Below are 20,159 nucleotides of genomic sequence, written 5' to 3'. Positions count from 1 at the left end.
TCTGGTCTGCCATTCACTTGCATTGTATGGACCTACAGAGCTGAAATATTCTTCTAAGAACCTTCATTTGTGTTCAGCAGAAGAAAGAAAGTCACACACATCTGTGACGGCACGAGGGTGAATAAATGATGTGAGAATTTTCATTTTTGGGTGTACTGTCCCTTTAAAGGTGCACCAGTTTATTTTATTTGTATTATTGTAAGACAGCTTTACCTATAAAGAAATAAATAGCATATTTGACAAATGTGTTTAAATCAATGTACACAAAACAGTTGCAAATGTTCTGCATGCGTGTGCATATAGATTTCTACGTTTGTTTTCTCACCTGAAGAGTGTTGCAAAAACTTCTCAAAAATGTCTTTTTTCAGTTTGTCAGCATTTGCCAGAGTGTAAGATGCCATGGCAACATCATAGGGATTTGATGAAGATGAGATGTGATTCTCAATATATACAATTGCTTCCTGTTTGCTTCTTTCAAGATCCTGGAAAAGTGAAGAGCATTTTTGGTATTAAAATATTTGAAGTGCTTTATTTAGCAAAACATGAATAATGTATTATTCTTATTATCATTATGCAACACATTTGCCTTTACATCTTAAAAGAAGTAAAATGCTTCAGCATAAATAGAAAATCTTAAGTTCCATAGTCTCATGTGCATTGTACACAATGTGATGAGAATTTTAAGTTATTTGCTGTGCCGAAATCCTTAACTCGTTCACTAATTCACTAATTCCTATTATAGTGAATAGCAGCGAGTGCACTATATCAGAAAAGAGTGATATGTACCTTACTTTGGAAAATAATAATAGTGCTTGATAATCATATAAAATAGTATATTAATTTGTGATGTCAGTCAATCATTTTTTTTAATGGTGATTAATCGCATAATTTGTCATAGTCTGAAATTTGAGTGCTGAAATTTGACACTATATCTACTTCTTTTCTTGTCAAAATGCATTTCCTTAAGAAGGAAAGAAAACAAAACAATATGTAAAAATATAATGCTTTAGTAACATGGTCCAAACAAAGACTTACACAGTATCAAGATAGAAATGCACTAAAACCACCAATTCGAGTAATTTTAAACGTTTCCTGAAGTCTAAGTGGGAAACATTGAAAGAACTAGTCCCAACATAAGTTGCATATTCATTGCAATGCGCATTAAATCTCTTAAACTCTCATCCTCCGCAACATTAATCTGCTGGTCGACTGTGGCTTTCCGCTTTGTTACAGCAATTGTGAAGCTGCGTTCTTGATTCGCGTCAATACATCAACGTCAGCGTCAAGCGCCACTTTGATCTCCACATGAAAAGCGGTGCAGACAAACACGTCTCATTCTCCATTTTCCTGATAGTTAAGACTTGACGTCCTTCTGTGGTAATTAAAATGTGCCTTACATAGTATGCAAAGTACGTGATTTCTGTCACAAGTCTTGCTTTGTACATTGTGGCAGCGGGGGCGTGGTCAAGCGCCCGTCCGGGGGAGAAAGCGGTAAGGGTGCTTACACCTGAGTAAATTATGTCTAACACCTGTCTCTAATTTCGTGACCAGTCCCCTGCGCAAGGCGGTGGATGTCCCCTGCCATTACACCATCCCGCCGCCCTCCCCCTCAGGTGGAAGTGTAAAAGGAATTTAGACGGGCAAGGAGGAGGCGAGAACCGGCTTGACAATATAAATAATAGTTTAATTATAAACTTAAAAGACAAAACACACACATGACGGACATGTCCATAAACGATCTCTCTCTCCCCAATTGGAGGTTCTGTGGCCGTTTTTATGCCACTCTCCCTGTGCTCACTGAAATTAGAGACATAATTTAGCTCCGGTGTAAGCACCCTTACCGCTTTCTCCCCCGGACGGGCTCTTGACCACGCCCCGCTGCCACATACATACAAATAGTGTTAAGAGGTTTCACATCGCTGTTGTGTGTGTGTTGTGTGTTGACACCATTTTTGTCAGATTTTATCTTGATCGACCGTTTTGGAGATTTCAGTCTTTCCCCATTCAAGTAGATGCACTATTCTGTAGCGTTTCCAATATAATTAAAATATGATACAGTAATTTGTGCCAATAGTTAAAAGTCTGGTTGGTGAGAAAATGTCTGAAATTAAAGAACATAACTGCAGCTGTAAATAAATTCACTTATTAAGTTGGAAGTTCATTAGGGCACTTCCTAGGGACTGTATATGTTCAGAAATATGCTGATAATTTCTACCATTTTCTAATACTTACTGTTACAGATTCTGAACAAATGTCAGTGCCTTCCTGAAGTGCCATAAGAACAAATGCTGTTTGACAGAGATAGCTTCCTCGACACTATTCACACACATACAAAACAACAACAACAACAACAACAACATTATATATAACAACATTAGCAAAAAACAAGAGTATCTGGAGTCTTTTCCTCAGTTTTAGTGTGGGTGTAGTTACTGCATTAATGCTTTGGTGGGCAGCATAGTGTTATTCCAAAGATTATCCAGACTAAAATTTAACCACAGCCTACTAATTAATGGCCACTTTTTGGGTGCTTTCACACTAGCACTTTTGGTGTGCATCTAGGGTAGAATGACGTCAAAGTTTGGTTCGTTTGGATAATGTGAACACTGTTTTCCGAACTCGGATGCGCACCTGCGAACCGCACCCTGGTCCCCTATAAAGGTGGTCTGGGGTACGGTTCACGTGAACTCTGGTACGGTTCGCTGCTGATATGAACACAATCGTACCAAATCGCTTAAGTGAACCTCATGTAATGACGTATTATTTGCATCATTTCAGATGAAAAATGACATATAATTTGCATCTAATGGTATAATCCATTTCTCATACAGCTCACAGAGCAGCTCACATTCTTCACATCTCTTGCAGTGCATCCGCAGGCTCGCGACAGACAGACACTAATATTTATCACATCATTTGTACACACGCGTATGACGTAATCGGACCGTGGTTTGGACCCACATAATATGATGTGAACAGAGACCAATGGGGGCAGCGGGAGGGGGGAGGAAACAAACTCGGGTTCGGTTCAAGCAATCGAACTAAGTGTGAAAGCATCCCTTATCGGCAAACAATTTAGGGTGCTTTCACACTTGGTTCGTGGGTGCGCACTAGAGTTCGGAAAACAGCATTTATATTATCCATACAAACTGAACTTTGACATTATTCGACCCCGGGTGCGCACCAAAAGTGCTAGTGTGAAAGTACCCTTAAAAGGTCGTATACAGATGACTAGAATGTCAGATATACAGTTGTGGCCAAAAATATTGGCACCCTTGGTAAATATTACTTCTGATCTTTCATGTAAAATGAACACGCTAATCTATCCTCTAATGAATATCGAACACTTGCAAACACAACACAAGATTAAAAAAAAATAAAAAATAAATAAATTTTTGTCAAACATATGTGTGGCACAATTATTGGCACCCTTATATTTAATAATTTGTGCAACATCCATTTGCCAAGATAACAGCTCTGAGACTTCTCATATTTTATCTGTTGGTATACGATAGAGTCCATGATGCCATGTATCTGAGCAAGATGTCCAAGTCCTCTGGCTTAAAAACATCCCCACTTACGTTAAAGATCCACCACCATATTTAACCATGGGTATGAGGTACTTTTCCAAATGGCTACCTCTCTGTGTGAGCCAAACTCATCTCTGGTGTTTATTTTTGTTTCATCTGACCATCAAACACAGTCCCATTTGAAGTTCCAGTAGAAGACGCTTGAGTTTGTTTTTGGATGAGAGCAGAAGCTTTTTTCTTGAAAACCTCCCAAACAACTTGTGATGTCTGACTGTAGTTTTGGGGACTTTCCACCCCAAGAACCAACAAAAGCAGTTCTCCAGCTGTGATCCGTAGATCCGTAGATTCTTTGGCCACTTGAATCATCCTCCATACTGTGCGTGGAGACAATATAGACAGACGTCCTCTTCCAGGTCGATTCTCAAAATCTCTAGTTGATTGAAAATTCTTAATTATTGCCCTGATGGTGGAAATGGGCATTTTCAATGCTTTGGCTATTTTCTTATAGTCACGTCCCATTTTGCCTCACATCAGAACTATATTCTTTAGTCTAACTCACTGTGATTGACGATTAAGGGAATTTGGCTTATGTGTTACCTCACATTTATACCCCTGTGAAACAGGAAGTCATGGCTGATCAATTTCATGTTCCTAGTCACACTGGTGCACTATAAAAATGTAAAATATGAAAAATATGAATGGGAATATACTTCAGATATATTGTACTCATAAGAATTTCTGAGGGTGCCAATAATTGTGGCAAACGTGTTTTGGAGAAAAATATTGATTTAATAATGAGATTCTTCATAGATTTCTTCAATTAAAGGTTAGATTTTTGTGAATATTTTGAAAGATCAAAAGAATAAACAATAAAGACATATTTTTCACAGCGTTCTTTGCTCACCAAGGGTGCCAATATTTTGGGCCTCAACTGTACCTCACAGGCCACTAATAAACAAGCACTTGTGTACCTCCCGGAATGAGTCATTCGGTTGATGTCTATTTGAGATTAACCACTTGATGGCGTCACAGATCACATCAGGGCTTATGGAAATCAGACTGTGCGCCATTGAGAATATTTTGACAACATATGCAGTTAACCTGAAGGGAAAATAACAGTGTTAAGGAGGACAAACACTATCAGAATAAAATATTAAATGAGAGAGGAGAAAATACAAGTAAAAACCCAACTAAAACAGAGCAACTAGTCTATTTAGGTGATTTCAGAGCTCGAAGACCGATGGCAATTGGTAAGTAGATTGTAGAGTTACAGCTTGTTGAATCTGCTAAACAAAGGTGTCATGTCCCGGTGCTACAGTACATTAAACATGTCCTTTTATTTACACCGGCATCAATGATTGGGGCATTGGATAAGCCGGTAAGACTGCTGGGAACGTTTACATGCAAAGTGAAACCCGGGGGAAGAGGGCAAGAAAGATGTGCCAATCGATTTTGCTCAGACTGCTGTATAATATTGGATTATGTATATATAATGTAAAGCCAGAGATCAGGTTCCTCTCAAGGCATTCCTCTCCTCTCATCTCACAGCAGACAAAGAGAATGTCCACATTACAATTGTTCCAACTTTTACATCAAAAACAAATACCATATACCAGAGTAAACACTCACCACATATTGCCTCTTAAATTCTGAAATGGTCCAAATGATTTATCGAAGGTGCGAAAGGACAGCTGCGTGCTATAACCTTAAACCAAAAAGAGAAACTTTTTATTGAAGCTCTGAAAAAAAAAGTCAGGTTCGATCAAAGTTCACAATTTAAGAACTGGCTTGGTGGCTCCTTTGCAACTCATAAATTGGACTCTGATTTGAATTGGCCACGCCCCACATATGTTAAATTCAATGACAGGAAGAGGAATTTACTGAAATGCAATTCCAAGATTTTTTTTTCTTAGACGTTGTGTGAAAAATCTTTAAAGGTGACGTATGTACATTTTTCGGAGTTAAAATCGTTCTCCTATCCCAACTTAAAATGCAGAGACAACTGTATTCTTAATTAATTCGTTAATTTTCTCAAAAACTGTCCCTTTCTCTCCTTTTCTTCTTTATATAAAAACTTAATTCTAAGCAATTTTCCATTTTTGTGTCTGTACAGTGAGTCAGGAGTCAGTCCACTTTAACTATGGTTTTTCTCCAAGTCTATACAAAGCATACTAACAATAAACCGCGGTGGTCTCTCCTCAATCGCTATCCTTTATAAATGCAAAGTTATTCATCTGTTCTTATGGAAATACGGAGCTTGCTTGCAATTTACCTGGTCCATTCCTTTTTTCTGATACTCATTATTAACTTGAGGCAAAATATCAGAAAATGGCAATTCTAGAATTCTTAAAGTTGCACTCAGTCATTTTTTCCTCATTAAAAAAAAAGCTGTAATCCTTAAGAAATTAATAGTAATTTTGAAACATACTGTATGTATAAAATCATGGCCACGCACATTAGATGAAGACTCAAGTCACATCAGTAACCTAATAAAAACAGTTTTATTCTACATGGAGAGGGTCCGCACATGGAGGCGGCCATGTTAGAATCACATGACCAGCTGAATACTGCTCACTTAATCTCAGTATCTGCCCTGTTATTGTTGTTATTGGCAGAGGTGTATACTGTACTAAAGTACAGTTTTTAAATGTTTCTTTATTGAGTGTAAATATGTCTTTGGACTTTTACTTTCACTTATACGTTTTGAAGAGAAAATTGATACTTTTAGCACCTGTATGTGTTAAAAAGCATGCAGATCGGCGATAGTGATGTGTGATTCGTTAAAAGAATCAAAGGAGTCGAATCCTTTACATTTGATTCCTTTGAACTAAACATAAAGATTCAAATAGCGGTCTAAATGATTCATTTAGCAAATCATGAATCTGAATCAAAATCACAATCGAGCGCGCGCCAGATTACGTGTTCTGACTAGAGGTCGACCGATTAATCAGCCGATTTTTAGCATTTTTTAACATAATCGGCATCGGCCAATATCCAAGTATATCAAGCCGATTATTAGGCAGGCGCATCTGTGGGCAGCCTAGTGTTGTTGTGGAACACGTGTTCGACGCACACTGCCCCTAGAGTCATTTTCCAGCAGAGTGAGCAGACCTCATCCAGTGCCTAAGGAAGGAGCTAAGTTCCTTGGAGAAAACAGTAAGGATTAAATTTGTATAACTCCTTTATATTTAATTAAAAACTTTTGATATGTTACTGCCAACTTCAAGAAGAAACGCGACAAACGCGATAGTTGACATGACGTTCGGCTACTTTGGATATTGATAGCGTAGTTGAAGTTGCATTATCACAGCAGAAGGGTTGCTATCATGTCACAATAAGGAAGAATTTAGCAATTACAGACAGTGAATCTGAGACTTTTATTTGTTCTGTTTGTGTGTCTTATATTTGAGAGGGTTGTCACTCAATGCAGAGAAATAAGTAATAAAATATACCAACGCACTATATGCTATTGAAGGACTGGCTTTGGTAAGCTCGGACGTTATCGGTTCTGCTGTCGGTACTGGAGAAATTAAGAAAATACATTTATTACTGCTATAAAGAGAAAGTTATTTTATCTCGCCAGACATTTCTATGTATAATAATATGAAACCATTTGTCTGTGATGCAATTTAGCTATTCGCAGTGAGAGAGAGAGAGAGAGAGAGTGAGAGAGAGAGAGAGAGAGAGAGAGAGAGAGAGATATCCCTCACGCGGTGCCACAGCGAGCCCAACACGAGCCCTGCATAATGAGTGACAGAACTAAACATTCAAACGTAGCCTGGTTTAGATCTGTGATATTAGTCTGATTTTATTTTAGATTTCGCCTTCCAAAGATTATAAAAAGAATATTTATACATAAGCCGCATTCTGTATAGCACAACTTCCTTCCCTTCACAGCGGTGCACTGACATTCCTCCCTAAAACTCAAACTTAACGTCAGAATCAGCACGATCGGTGATTGTTGTAAAATGCAGTCTAGCTACTGTTGCTAAATTGCGGGACGCGTTTAATAATAAAAAGAGCGCAAGAGATACCGTTCCCAAGGCGGCGCGCGCTCAAACACACCGCAACGAGACAAGCAAAGTATAGGCTACTTTGGGTTTCATGCGTCTAAACGATCAAATATACACAAAAATATGTCAAAACGACCGACTTGGAGATTCACTTGAACACAGTTTATGTCTTAAATGGACGTAGTTATGGAAATAGTTGGGGAGAAAATATGCTGCAACAGGAGTCTATTAGATCTGAACTCGGTCTTAAAGGGGAAGCTGTCTAATAAACATGTGACGATTGAGCCATTACTGCGAATCAAACAACAAAAGGCAAAGAGAAAATCACTTACAGCTCTTGAATGAATAACTTCTGCATTAATAAGCATTAATCTATCTATGATAAACTATGCAGTGTTATTTTACAATTGATTACTTTATTAGATTTCTTTTAGACCACACCTGAACAGTAATGTTAGTAGACCTTCCTGAAATTAAATCACTGTGCCTATATAACGTTTATATTTGTGTAATATATATATATATATATATATAAAAGAACCGTTAAGAATACCGTTGAAGTACCGGATCGATAAGCAGTATCGGTAAGATAGTAATACCATTAAAACCTTAACGATACCCATCCCTAGTTATGCCTGTGCTTCTCTTGGATGCTCTGAATATTGGATTACGTGTCTGGATTGCCCCTTAATTAAAGCTGCATTTGGATCTCAACCTTCGTGTCTCGGAGCAGTTCGTAACACCTGCTTAGTTTATTTAATATATTTGTTATACATTATTTATACAATATGTTTTTACATTATACATTTTTAATTTTAAGTGTACAAGTGCAGATTGGTCAAGTGTTCAATAAATGTATTTGTTGAGATGTTGTCTATCTTAAGTAATTATTTGTGTTACAGTTTATCTTTCAAATAAAAGGTTCAAATAAGAGGTTAAAAACAAGCACATATCGGCCAAAATAAATCGGCAGCATTAATCGGCCATCGACCTGAAAAAAACAATATCGGTCGACCTCTAGTTCTGACTCCGCTGATTAAGACAAGAAACTGCTCATGTAAGTTACATTTTTTAATTTAAATTTTAAGACTAAATAATTTGATAAGTTTAGGCTTAAACATTATGAAAGCTGTTAAATAATGAAGTTATGTGCGATCAGTCTCCCGCCTTTCCAGGAGACCTGTTCATATAAAACTCAATCACATGCGTTTACATTGTACATTTAAACAAGACATGATGTGTATGAATAATTACCAGCGCTCATGAAGATGTACAACAATATTTATTTTGATATTTCCTCATGAATATGTCCATAAATATTGATTTTGATATTTTATGAAGATGTAAAAGAGCAAAACTAGTTTTCTGGTGGTTGCTAAAGTGTTATTTTTGCTTTGTAGCATATTTATGCTACAGTATGTGGTAACTAGGGGTTTCTGGATGGTTGCTAGGGCATTCTATGCAGTTGTCAAGGTGATCTCTGCTGTGTGTTTGGCGCATTGCTACAGTATGTGGTTGCCAGGTGGTTGCTATGCTGTTGCTAAGTTGTTTTCTGGGTTTTTTGCAGATTGCTCTGCAGTTTACAGGGTGTTATAGGTGGTTGTCAGGTGGTTGCTATGCTGTTAAGTTGTTTTACTGTGTTTCAGCACATTGTTATGCAGTTGCCGGGGTGTTGTGGGTGGTTGCTTACTGGCCCAAGTGAAAAGAGCCCAACCCCCACAAGTCTCTGTTCTGGTCACTAATATGACTCCACTCCCCCTTCAGTGTTCCAGTTTTTATGGACTGTGGTGTTCATTTACACTCATCCCATAAATATGATCATTCTGATTTTACTTTTTACACATAAATGCAGCATAAGAGTAATCGATAAGACTCCAGTGGTTTCAACCTATGTCTTCCGATCAGATCCAGTTGCTTTTAGGTGAGAATAGACCAAAATATAACTCCTTTTTCGACTATAAATCTTGACATTAGCAGTCTCCTTAGCGATCAGGATTTCAAGCTCGATTACACCTCCTATAGCGCCATCTAGGGCTCTGCGCATGCATCAAACACTAGAAAGTGAAAAATGATGCGTTTGAATGATGCTGTATCCAGGCCACTAGGTGTCAATGTAAGTATAAGACTTACTGAGTACAACTTTAATGTACACTTACTGCAGTTACATGAATTCTTTGAATTGCATTCCATTTCAATTCTACCTCCATAAATTCAAATATGAATGACATCCTGTTTGCTACGTTAATTCAAATTCAGGAACAGAAGTGTAATTGAAAAGACGTTCTACATTTGATTAAAACAGGTGCTGTATAAATCCTTTTGCACTTGTTTTATGGAATTAATTTTGTGTTAAATGAGACTTAACTCCATCAATGTGTTGTGCTAAAAATATGAAACCTGTAAATAAAAAATAATAAAATTAAACCTGTATTTATGTGATTGAGAGCGTCAGTGCGTCTGTCCACCCCTATTTCATTCCACTGGTTGGTTTTGTCCAGGTAGTGTGTGGCGATGACTGGCAGTGCCATTCTCAACATGTTCTGCTCTGCACATCCATACGGTTTCTCAATGAAGCGGCCCAAGTGTTCCCCACTGATGGCCTGTTCAGTCAGCTGCACTAATGGCTGGCCTGCACACACACAACACACACACACACACACACACACACACACACACACACACACACACACACACACACACACGGTTGCTTTTATGCCATGCTGAGGACCTTCCATTGACTGCTTCATAATTCGCTACAAAAATGTATTTTCTTAATCAGTGATTTGTCTTAAACACTAAACATCCTTAACACAAATTCTACTAGAGTAGCAAAACTGCACAAGAAAACTAGAAAAAAAACAACTTAATTTTAGAGATATTCTCTGAAAACAAGTCTTATTAATAAGATTTGTTTTCAGCCATGCTGATCTCACAGTAGTTAGAAAGTTCTTCTGAAAAGGGCATGTGCTCACCAAATTTCGAACCACTGCTCTCAGTGGCCAAAACTATTAAGTGTTGTTGAATATACAGTATGAGGACGTGTGAGCTCCAGTTTCTGGGTGAAATGCCCACAGAGGGGGTTCCAAAAGTGCTTCGTTTTTATTAGAGATGCACCGATTGACCGGCCAGGGACCGGAATCAGACGATTTTCTGCATGCTCGGCCCGGACCAGTGACCGGCCAGTCAGCCTCACGTCTTGCCGATTCCAAGCCGGTCCATTTCGTTCCCAGCGGCGCAGGCAATAACGTCACAGCCGCATATAAACATGTCATTGGCGTGGAAGCTCATCACTGTGAAGACTACATAAAGTTCGCAATTTGTAATGATTGTAAGGCTAAAGTAAACCACGGGGTAACCACCACAATAACGTTCAGGAAAAGCAAACCTAATTTAGACACTTAAAACACCATCACCCAGCTGAAAATGCCCATTTTAAAAAAGAAGCTAAAAAAGGGAAAGCGGCTAAAGCTAGCCAGAGCTCAGAGCCAGTCACAAGTCAGCAGCCTCTCCTATCTTTCCTTGGCATGAGCAGCGAAAATACCGTGTCCGATATTAAAATCAGTGCGACACACATTGCAAAAGGGTGTGTGTGTGTGTGTGTGTGTGTGTGTGTGTGTGTGTGTGTGTGTGTGTGTGTGTGTGTGTGTGAGCGTGTATTTATCACTTTGTGGGGACCAAATGTCCCCATAAGGATAGTAAAACCCGAAATTTTTGACCTTGTGGGGACATTTTGTCGGTCCCCATGAGGAAAACAGCTTATAAATCATACTAAATGATGTTTTTTGAAAATGTAAAAGTGCAGAAAGTTTTCTGTGAGGGTTAGGTTTAGGGGTAGGGTTAGGTTTAGGGGATAGAATATAAAGTTTGTACAGTATAAAAACCATTATGTCTATGGAAAGTCCCCATAAAACATGGAAACACAACGTGTGTGTGTGTGTGTGTGTGTGTGTGTGTGTGTGTGTGTGTGTGTGTGTGTGTGTGTGTGTGTGTGTGTGTGTGTGTGTGTGTGTGTGTGTGTGTGTGTGTGTGTGTGTGTGTGTGTGTGTGTCGGTCGGTTAGCGCGCTGCGCTACAAACCTGCCGACCCGAGTTCGATTCCCGCTCATGGCCAACATCAGTGACGATTATCTGAACCGGTCCCCGACCTCCCCTAGGTCGACTCAGCCTAAAATGAGTACCTGGTGCGGTGCGTAAAACATCGCCACTGGGCAGACAAAGGTGGTCAGGCGTGGTGTTGGCCACCCACCCCCTCGTGTACCGTTCCGGCCTTCATAGGTGCTCGCTAACAGCACTTGTCCCTACAGTCTGTTAAGGCTAAATGGGTGATCTTTGTCTTTTTTTTAATATATAGAATTTGTTTTTTCACCGGCGCACCAGCTGAATCTTCTCCTCCCATCTACCAGTGATACTTGATTCAACTTCCCGCATCTACTGCCTGCGCAGATATCAACAGAGCAGCTGGGTTTTGGTTGCCAGGTTGAGGTCACAAATTATTAGAAATTTGTATGATGTGTCGATTATGTGAGTAGGATGCGTTTCATACAAGATCTGGCAATTGGACCATCTTGGAATAATATATTGATGTGATTATTCATATAACGTGGTTTGGGCCATACAAATTACGGGAGTTTCCCGGGAGAAATAAAAAATGGGAGGGGGCGTGAAATACGGGAGATATCGGCAGGTCACACTTGTTTACTGATGAAATTATGTGTCCTGCATCGAATCAATTCGGGACATGATTTGCCCCATATTTAAGATGGTCTCATGGTTTCACCGCAAAATCATTCAAGATCGATATTGATTGATATTTAACTTTGATATTCATTGTAAATTGTCCCTATTGTGGGTAAGGGACCGTCTGATAGTCCTGTGCCTGGGGCCCAGCATTTGGTACTTCACACTAAACTACTTTTTGCTTCTTTGTGATTCTTTTGATGTGATACCTCTTGCAGCGATGTATGTCTTCGAATCTGTGCCTGGCATTTGATCTTTGAGTACAGGCTTCGGAATTAGCAAATTCTGAGATCCACCTGATAATAAGGAGAAAATGAATAATGAAAACAACATTGACAATCTCGAATGGTTCACCTAGAAATTTAAATTCTGTTGTAATTTACTTGCCATTATGTTGTTCCGAACCTGTATGAATCACCCCCATTCATGGAACACAAACGCAAAATTGTGGCAACTGACAGCCTCAGTCACTATTCACTTTCCTTTCATCTTTTGAATGAATGGTGACTGAGGCTGTCAGTCCCTAACATTCTGCCTTTTGTGGTCCATGAAAGATTTAGATATGGTGACTAAATGATGACAACAGTTTTCATTTTTATCCCTTTTAAGTTCAAATTCAGCTACAGGTTGCCACAGCAAATTGAATCGATGCTAGAAGCAAACAAATTCAGGTAACTCACCGTGACGTGCTGGATCTAGAACCAGGGTGAATTCACCAGCTTTGGTCAACACACCATTTGTCTGTCTCAGCCACCAGAAAAAAATGATGTAAAGGATTAACAATACTATACTGTTGTTGACAGACATGATTAACATCATCTTCTCGTTCTTTCCAGAAGGTGAATTCCATAAGGTCCCAGGTATGACAGAAAATCAATTCTGTTTTGCAAAGTTTAACAACCAAATAAATAAATAAAACTAAATTGCTGCCAGCCTACCACATTTCCAATTATACATTGCACACTGGCAGTGTAGATGGCATTATTATTTACTTTGAGTTCTACCTAAATGTGCAACAGTTACATTTTGGAATAAATAAAAACAGCTCACCACCACTTTCAGTATCTTCTTCACATTATCCACCTGTTGCCAGGAGTAATGTGCAGCCCTCACTTCGATTTCAAATTCTCCAACAGCCAGAGGAATGATTGGAAAAGTCAGAGTATGGGAGGACATAGATGCCATCTTGAAGGTCTTTCTGTGTTTCTTATTACTGGCCTCACTGCATATAGTAGTACCAGTTTCGAGCAGCTCCACAAACACTTTATCTTGCACATTCTGTAGGTAGAGGCAGAAACACCACAAGACTCAAAACAACCTTAAGCCTGTTTACACAAATTTCACATTAGCCTTATACATTACCCTGCTGAAAGACCAGCATACAGTATGTTGTGTTTTGGATGCTGGACTTCAGTATGGTATTTACCAGTATCATCAGAAAAAACACACTGGTTGAACAGCTTTGCCAGCTAAGTTTTGCTGATGTTGGTCAATGAGCTAGACCACCACCAATGCAACACATTTCTGCAGTGTATTAAGGTAAACATATTTGGTGCACTGTGAGCGAGAAATTTGAAATAATTGGTATAGGCATTATGAAATATAAAAGGTGGAGATGTGGAGGTGGAGGGATGCCAGATGAATCATTGCCAGAGCAAGGGAAGCAGGTGTTTATATATCTTTAGGAAATTATTGGCAGCCCTAGATGAAAATGCTCCTCCAAAACTTATATTTGGAACTGGCCGGAGCGGCATTAAGAACGCAAAGGCCTTTGCGTAGCAATGGGTTCGGAGGAGAACCCCCGTTGTGCAATCTGAGTTACGAGCAGAGTACTGCGTCAATGTTGGAATTGTTGGTGCAGCACTGCAGTTGCAGCGTTTGATAATCATGTACGATAGACCTCCCGTGGGTTGTTCTCAGTGGAACAGAAGAATCCCCCACACCCCAAGGCGCCGAATGTGAGGCTGGCACATCATAAAAATGCAAAGGCCCCCCCAAGAGCCCGCACGGCATGTTCCCTCATGAAGATGCGCCCCTTACTGAAATATACATGCTTGGAGGTTTATTGCTGAAAGACAGGTTAAATCCTATTCGGAGTGGTGGTGGCGTAGTGGGCTAAAGCACTGAACTGGTAATCAGAAGGTTGCTGGTTCAATCCCCACAGTCACCACCATTGTGTCCTTGAGTAAGACACTTAACTCCAGGTTGCTCCGGGGATTGTCCCTGTAATAAGGGCACTGTAAGTCGCTTTGGATAAAATTCATAAACGTAAATGTATTCAAGACAGCCATGGAAAGGGACATAACGATAAGACTTAATGATAGGTGAAAATTGTAAAGGATAGATATAGCTGTTCGAAGGGGATCTGCTGACTTATATTATCCATGAGGGTGGGTTAAGTGCATATTTAATTGTTGCTCTTTTATAAACCAAAGAAAAGGGATAAATGTCATATTTTGAGGCAAATGAGTATGGCTGCTATGACTCTGTTGTTTTGGGCTCGCGCTGATAGGCAAACGGAAAGCCCAGAAGTTTGAACAGGAGAGCCCGGTCTATCTTCAAAAGGGGAGACAGAGATAGTTTTAACGTGCTCAGCTATAGTTTTAGAGGTTCAGAGTGAGAGTTTGTATGGGGCTGCCCACTTGAGAGGAGAAAGCTGACCAAATATACTGACATGCTTCAATTAGAGTTTAAAGTAGACTGGTATGGCTCGACTATTCGAATATAGACTATCCATCATAAGGGTAATTGTATTTTTCCACTGTTTTATTGGCTACATTGCAGGAGTAAATGGGGTGAAGGTTACTTGCTTAAAGGTGTCATGTCATGTGGAATCAAATTTGCCTTGATATTTTGACACATACTATGTCTTACCACTATACAAAACATACTGTAAATTTAAAAACTCAAATCTTAATCACCAATGCAATAAAACCTTTATTGAAACCAAGCTACAAAAATGCCTTTTTCTCTACTTCCGCACCCACCCTATGTCACTAGGGGTACATTAATTCATGACTGCCTCTACAGCTCAAAAACTTCAATGTCTACTTTACATCAAGGCACCCTTGGTGCTGACCACTGGTGCTTAATTCATAAACTTGAGAGAGAAGCGAACCCCTCCCAAACCGCTCAACAACTTTTGGGTGGAGGGGGGCCCTTGGAGATAATTGGCCTCAGGGCCTTTGCAAGTCATAATCCGTCCCTGACTATACCTGAACACCAAAGGGGACCCATCTGAACTATTTTGGATTATTTTTGTATATATTCATGTTCTAGACAGACATCTTTTACCGCTTAATGCATATCTCAGGCTGCTTTAAAAAGACGCAATGCCAAGTTACAACTCTGAAGAGTAGATGCCATTATCTTTCATTCTGATGCTCTGCCTCTTTTCTTTTAGGACAAACATGTCATGGAGACGTTCTTTCGCCCATCTGCACAATTTCTAATTGCTGGTGTATGAGAACATGTGCTAGATGGAGGTCTTTGACCGTTTTGATATGTTTCTGGCAAGTTCACACTGTGCTTTGGACTATGTGTGTGCATCATGTGGATGTGTCTTCATCGTATGTTTCAAATATGGCTGATTTCGAGGAGCTGCACGATGTTAACCAACTTTCTTTTAATTGTAAGAAACATTTTTGTGAATGAAATGTGAGCATGAGGCCGAGCCACTTGGAGGCAGATATTAGAATGTAATTAGTGAGAACGGTTATGTCCGTTTTAGATATCACTTACAGCTGTGGAGCACAGTACCAAATAAGCCAATATTATGTAGCTATGTACAAGCACAGGAAGAATTGTTGCAGGCAGAATTTAAATGGATTCACCTCTGTGTGTTTGAAGGGTTTGTCCAGAGCTGTGAATGGAGAGGTAAATTAAGTAGTTAGGAGGAAGCGTGCCAGACCTGAGGTTGAATGAGCTGCATAGCGAGATCTCAGTGCCATTTGAGCGGGACCGGATCAGACTCGAGAATGTAAGGTTTTAGAATTATTAGAAATTAAATTTCACAATTATTGATGTTCATGTGTTACAATAAGGTTTGCGTGGTGTCAACCGGAGCAGATACCTTTGTGGAGGCAGCCTCAATGCTCAAGCATACATGTCATGAATGCCATTCACTTAACAGGAATAGAGCGAAGATGAGCACTTACTGTCATTTGTGGTATATTCAACAAATGGTTATGCCAAAAGACTTGGGGAACAAACCTTTACAAAAGGTTTAAGGAAGTTGTGGAGAACTGCTTTGATTTCTATTTGCTCTTTGACGACAGCCGAGTATGGCAACTTCAGATCGATGAAGAATTTCTTCTGAACTACAATCTCCTCGGGATTGGCCACACAAATACCTTTGAGAAAATAAACATCTTTAGCACTCATATGCAACAAATGTCAGTATCTGTGAGTAATGTCTCACCTTTATCATTTGACAGACTTATTGCAGTGATCACCCATGTTGTAATGGAATCTTTAAGGTGTCTCTTGTCAGTGAAAGAAGTTGTCTCACTGTAGAAAAATGGTAGGCTATATTATTCATTTTATTTTTAAATATAAAGGACAACACAAGTGACAAGAACAAGTCAATAGACAAAGTAAAACATTTTCATGGTACTGAACGACAAAACAAGCATTTTCATGTGTATTTATCAAACACTGTTTAGCCCAAGATGCACCACTTGTATTAAAATAAATGGGAGAATGTGGAACACCCAATATGTTGGATGTAGAAACGGAAGTCCCGCCACAATACTGACAAAGAATCGTAAACTCGACCAGCCATATAGGGGATTCAGCACTGTCCCCTTTCAAGTATATAGGAGCTGTACTTTTATGCCACTTGAATCAATAGAAAATAATTGCCCAGGAGTGTTCCAAAGATGGCTGTCAAAGTGGACTAACTTGCCTCGAAAGCGACTTTGTTCCAAATAATTTTAGCTTTTCAATATTCCATGTGTACCATCTTTAAAATTAGAAATACACAGTGTTAAGCACTTTGAATACCACTAAGGTTAAAAAATGTGCTGTATAAGTGCAGACTATTTACCATTTTACCAGCATCTTTGGACACGCATTGAAGGTAGTAACAAGTCAAGCCAAACTTTTACTCTCAACAAACAGTGAAAGGATCTCAGCGCTGAACTTCTTTGCCAATATACAACTCAATCGTTCAAATGAAGATGACGATTAAGCCAACCATCGTATTACACATTGTATCTGTCTTCATTAATAATATATATTTTTTTAAGACAGGGCCAAATGAAAGTTCCAACAAGCACACAGTGTATTTTGTGGTGATTATGCTACTGACCATGATGTCTTGCCGTCACAGTTAGGAAGAGTTATTGTATCCCACATCCAGCTTTCAGGGAACGATGTGCGTGTATTAAAATCATTAAAGATATCCTCAATTTCTTCTTCTTCACCTTACCAACAAATAAACGTAAAACATTTAAAATAAAATGATAAAATACCTTTATATTACATTAAATAAAAACCTTTTGCTTTATAGTCAAATGTCTTGCTATGTGAGACTAGCCATACCCTTGTATATGATTCATTAATTTAAAACAAGAACATAACATAGTTAACCACAGCTTTCTGTTTCTTACTACTCTTTGCAAGAATCAACTCTGTCTCAATGGCTTCCTCCTTCATTGTGGTCACTTTCTGGCAGCAGTGCAGAAAGGCTTTCTTGCATTCGTCTCCATCCTCAATGTACTCTGAACGCCGCTCACAGGAGTACTCCAGCAAATTCTTCACCATTCCATCCAAACAGCACTGCTTCAGAGTGCCCTGAAACTGTCCCACTATGGCAAAATGTGTCAAAATACCAACAACAAATATCAACAAGTCTCAAGAACGACTGGTTAAAGACAAAGTCAGCTTAAAATGTTTTATCGGTCTTATCCTTACTGACCAAGTGTGTTTCTGAGCTGCAGAATACTGACATCACGACGTCTTCGCTTCGGCGCGGATGGGCAAGAGAATTCTTTGCGCATGTAAGAAAAGGAAAGACACATTTTCAAAGATGAAACTGTAATGTTTTAATGTTAAAACACCTCCTCCTATCCCAACTTAATATGAACTATAAGTAAGCCGTTGATTTCCCTGGTAAAAAGTGTAAATGCTGTGGCTCTACATATTGTATGTTTGAGCATCTTGACAAGCTTGATACAGCAACATTAGCTCAACCAATGGCATGCGTTTGAGGCGGTTCTATCTGTTTCACCACCTGACCAATGGCAGACAGGGGGACCCTCTTTGAACAGTCATTAGGTTTGCCATTCTGTTGGCGCCAGAGGTGCATAAATTACACACTTCACCTCTAACAATGACGTCAACCTCAGTATAGGTATCAAGCAAACAGTATTATATTAAACAAACCTCTTCTGTTTTCAGTGCCCCCTGCAGTATCAGACTCAAACAGAAGACCTGCATCATAAAAGACCCCCATTGCGTCTTTCCCACTTCCTGCTGTGCAAGCAATGTCCTGTCTTTCAATGTAGTCCCAGATCTAAAACAGAAAAAAGGTAAAACATTTATTTCTTTAAATCTGTCGTCATTGCTCCAAACCTAAAAATTAAGCACTTTAGCTTTAAGGGAATTCATTATTTAAGGTGAGGCTCATATCTGACGTGGCTTTATTGTTAAACGGACGGGATTAATGTCATAGTGCGTCTGTGAAACAGGATTTTTCCTAACATCCCCATCCAGTCTGAATAGAGCTTTACAAGGTAAAACTTGCATTCCCCGAAGAAAACATGCTTTGAAATCACTTTAAAGATGACAGACTGCCGTTACCCTCGCTTGAGTGAGTCTGCTCCTGTTGTTGAGGACGTAAACGGCTTTATCCACAGCCACCAGTCCAACCTTTGCTCCAGGGTCTCCAGTGATTTTCAGAGTAATGATTTGTGATGGAAGAACTTCGGATTGTTTATCCTCTTGCTGTACTTCAAGCTTTTTATGTTTTTGTGTGACAGAGAAAGAGTGAGAAAAAAGATGACAACCAATGTTGTAAAGTTATTTTCTTTTTGAGCAGTTTCAGCATTCAAATATGCCCCATCATGTGCTATATACACAGTAGAGTTTGTACAGCTACTCATTTTAACTAGTCACAACACAGCTGCACACAAACCAGAGAATGAACCAGAGAACAAGGAAATCGAACTGAGAGAGTTCTGTTATGTTCAAATCCGTTGTGCTCTGTCCAGCTGTTTTTGAATGTTATAATCACGGGTGCACATAACTGGTACGCAGGTACTTGTGTTACTCCGCGCCTTTGCGTACTTAACCAATCTTCTCATCTAAACTTACACATGACATGTTGCTTGTCAACTAAGTTATACTGTCAGAGATGTCCAAAAAGCAACAGACATTAAGCAGCTTCTTTGGAGTTTCGCCACCTACAAAGAAACGCCAACTGGAGCCAGAGCCGAAAAAAAGACTTTTTTCGGAAAAGTGGCTCAAAGATGTGCAGTGGCTTGAAGCTAACGATGAGCGCACTGAAATGTGGTGCAAGATTTGCCACTCAAATCCACATCTAGCAGACAAAACAGGTGCGTTTTATAAAGGCTCAAATAATTTCAACCATCCTTTATTTGACAAACATGAAAAGAGCAAGGAGCACACGAAAGGAGCAAGCTATTGTTAATAAACAAGCTAGCCGAGAAGAAATGTCCAGTCACCCACTTGCCAGATGGCGAGACAAGCTGAATGAAGAACAGCGGCAGGACAGTGAGGAAGACTGCACTTAATAAGACTACGCTACATATGGCGTGAGTACCAAACACCATCTCCTGTTACTCACCTGAGTAACTCACTGATAAAGTTATGTGCACCCCTGGTTATAATATATAATATAAAATAAAATATATCCA

General features: G+C 39.4%; 1 protein-coding gene across 1 annotated transcript in view; it reads right to left on the bottom strand.

Annotated features, from left to right (window-relative positions):
- LOC127643798 (complement C3-like) overlaps positions 1 to 20,159 on the bottom strand; it is a 57,006-nt gene that overhangs the window by 15,938 nt on the left and 20,909 nt on the right. The window contains exons 14-28 of the mRNA XM_052126689.1: positions 19,084 to 19,239; positions 18,667 to 18,796; positions 18,200 to 18,271; positions 17,892 to 18,089; positions 17,591 to 17,705; positions 16,700 to 16,788; positions 16,492 to 16,631; positions 13,330 to 13,557; positions 12,960 to 13,020; positions 12,489 to 12,575; positions 9,969 to 10,172; positions 5,160 to 5,235; positions 4,502 to 4,631; positions 2,233 to 2,316; positions 326 to 482 (exon numbers count right to left, since the gene is read on the bottom strand). Coding sequence (XP_051982649.1) covers positions 326 to 482; positions 2,233 to 2,316; positions 4,502 to 4,631; positions 5,160 to 5,235; positions 9,969 to 10,172; positions 12,489 to 12,575; positions 12,960 to 13,020; positions 13,330 to 13,557; positions 16,492 to 16,631; positions 16,700 to 16,788; positions 17,591 to 17,705; positions 17,892 to 18,089; positions 18,200 to 18,271; positions 18,667 to 18,796; positions 19,084 to 19,239 — 1,927 coding nt within the window. The remainder of the gene's footprint in view (positions 1 to 325; positions 483 to 2,232; positions 2,317 to 4,501; positions 4,632 to 5,159; positions 5,236 to 9,968; positions 10,173 to 12,488; positions 12,576 to 12,959; positions 13,021 to 13,329; positions 13,558 to 16,491; positions 16,632 to 16,699; positions 16,789 to 17,590; positions 17,706 to 17,891; positions 18,090 to 18,199; positions 18,272 to 18,666; positions 18,797 to 19,083; positions 19,240 to 20,159) is intronic.

Source organism: Xyrauchen texanus, chromosome 5 (genome assembly GCF_025860055.1).
Source record: "Xyrauchen texanus isolate HMW12.3.18 chromosome 5, RBS_HiC_50CHRs, whole genome shotgun sequence".
Classification (NCBI taxonomy): Eukaryota; Metazoa; Chordata; class Actinopteri; order Cypriniformes; family Catostomidae; genus Xyrauchen; species Xyrauchen texanus.
This window is presented reverse-complemented; position numbering and strand designations above follow the sequence as displayed.